This window comes from Buceros rhinoceros, unplaced genomic scaffold (assembly GCF_000710305.1).
Source record: "Buceros rhinoceros silvestris isolate BGI_N320 unplaced genomic scaffold, ASM71030v1 scaffold1966, whole genome shotgun sequence".
In the NCBI taxonomy this organism is placed as follows: Eukaryota; Metazoa; Chordata; class Aves; order Bucerotiformes; family Bucerotidae; genus Buceros; species Buceros rhinoceros.
In genome coordinates this window covers 12855-14477 of record NW_010419097.1, presented here as the reverse complement: position 1 = coordinate 14477, position 1623 = coordinate 12855, and the positions used below count along the sequence as shown (strand labels likewise).

At 57.9% G+C, this 1623-nt stretch overlaps 1 protein-coding gene across 1 annotated transcript in view; it reads left to right on the top strand.

The window, feature by feature from the left end:
* The window catches only part of PRR35 (proline rich 35), a 3778-nt gene extending 2803 nt beyond the window's left edge, over nt 1-975 (top strand). The window contains exon 3 of the mRNA XM_010138754.1: nt 42-975. Within this exon, the coding sequence (XP_010137056.1) occupies nt 42-975 (934 nt within the window). The remainder of the gene's footprint in view (nt 1-41) is intronic.
* The last annotated feature ends 648 nt before the right edge of the window (nt 976-1623 follow it).

Genomic DNA, 1623 nt, shown 5'->3' with positions numbered 1-1623 from the left:
TATCTCGTTCCCTACGTAGTGTATCCACTTCTTCTCTGCAGTGGTTCAAGGTCCAACCCTGGCCACCTCCCCAAAGCCCTAGACCACTGGCCCATGGAGATGCTTGCAGGCCGGCCTGAGGAACTGGAGAGGGGCAATGACACTGAAGTTCTTCCCTCTGTGGGTGCTGGCCTGGACCACGGCCTCTGCAAGCAAAGCAGACCCCAGGAGACTTCTGCCACCATGACAGACTCTGAGGCCACAACCATGCTTATCGGGGACCTGTCCAAAACCTTAGAGGAGTACCAAGAGGTGGAGAAGAAACTGTCTGATCTGGCAAAGGAAGACACCCCTGGGCAAAAAGAGCTGAGGGACCAGCTGGTCAAAATCCGAAGGGAACTCTACCACATCCACCAGGCACTGGAGAAAGCCACCAAACCCCACGAGGGACCTCTGGACCTCTCAGTGAAGAGATCCTCTGAAGGTCTGGAGAAGGTCCAGCAGGCCAAGAAGGAGCCCTGCGACATGAGTCTGGGAAGTCAGAAGCAACACGGCAAAGACCAAGGGGCCCTCAACAAATGTGCGGCCACTGGGGAGGCAGGAGATGGGGAGGGACTGCCAAACTGCCTCCTCGAGGCTGAGAACAAAACCATCGACCTGCTGATCAAGATGAGCCGCTCCGAGAGCCTCCGGGCATCCTCCTCCGAGTCCCACCTGGGTGCTGTGATCAAGGCTGAGGTCCTGCCACTCACCATGCCTCTGGAGCTCCGGCACGTGATGGAGCCCTACTATAGCCGTACCACCAAGTGCGAGGCAGACTCCAGTGTCCTGCTCTGCTCTGACGGCAGGTCCACCACCACCCAGGGCCCTCAACTGCCGGTCACCACTGAGGATGGCCCCCGGGGCTGCCGGGCCATGCAACGCTCCCTCTCCTGCAGCCTTCCCAGTGAGACAGATGCAATGTGTGTCCACAGCCCTCTGCATGCTGACCCTTAAGTCCACCTCGCTTGAAAGTTCCTCACTGAACACCTCATGCTTCACCTTCCTAGTGTCCCACTTCTTCACACCTCCTCTTCCCCATGGATGAAAGCTTAACCTCTGCCTGGCTTGGGTCACGTCGTGTGGGGTCCCAGTTAGCATCCCTGGTTGACTCCCCAAGGTGCCAAAAACCAGTCCCTGTTCTACCCCAGTGTCAAGGATGGTGCTCCTGGGCTTTGCGTGCTCCACGGCCTCAGCTCCCTGGTCCTGGAGCTCCCTTCAAAAGGGAAGCATCAAGCTAAAAGCATGAAGCTTTCAGTAGAAGGCGCATCCAGCCTTCTCATCGGAGACACTCAGGGACATGATCTGCGGACCGGGGAGGGGCCACAGGCAGGGTATCTGCAGGGCCAAGCCTTGGCCCAGCCATGGTGGTGCTCAGACAGACTGTGGCTGTCACCTTGAACAGAGAAAAGATATGGTGGCTTCACCTCACAGTGGCTTGAGGGTCACAGCAGGGAACTGGATGCCCAACTGGACTGACCCAGGGGCCAATTACTTTCTGCACTGTGGTGACAAGAACATTCTCCCAGCCACAATGAGAGGATGGCACAGGAGCCACCTTGCCATAGCGCCACACCTGGGTCCTGAGCATTACTGCCATGGGGC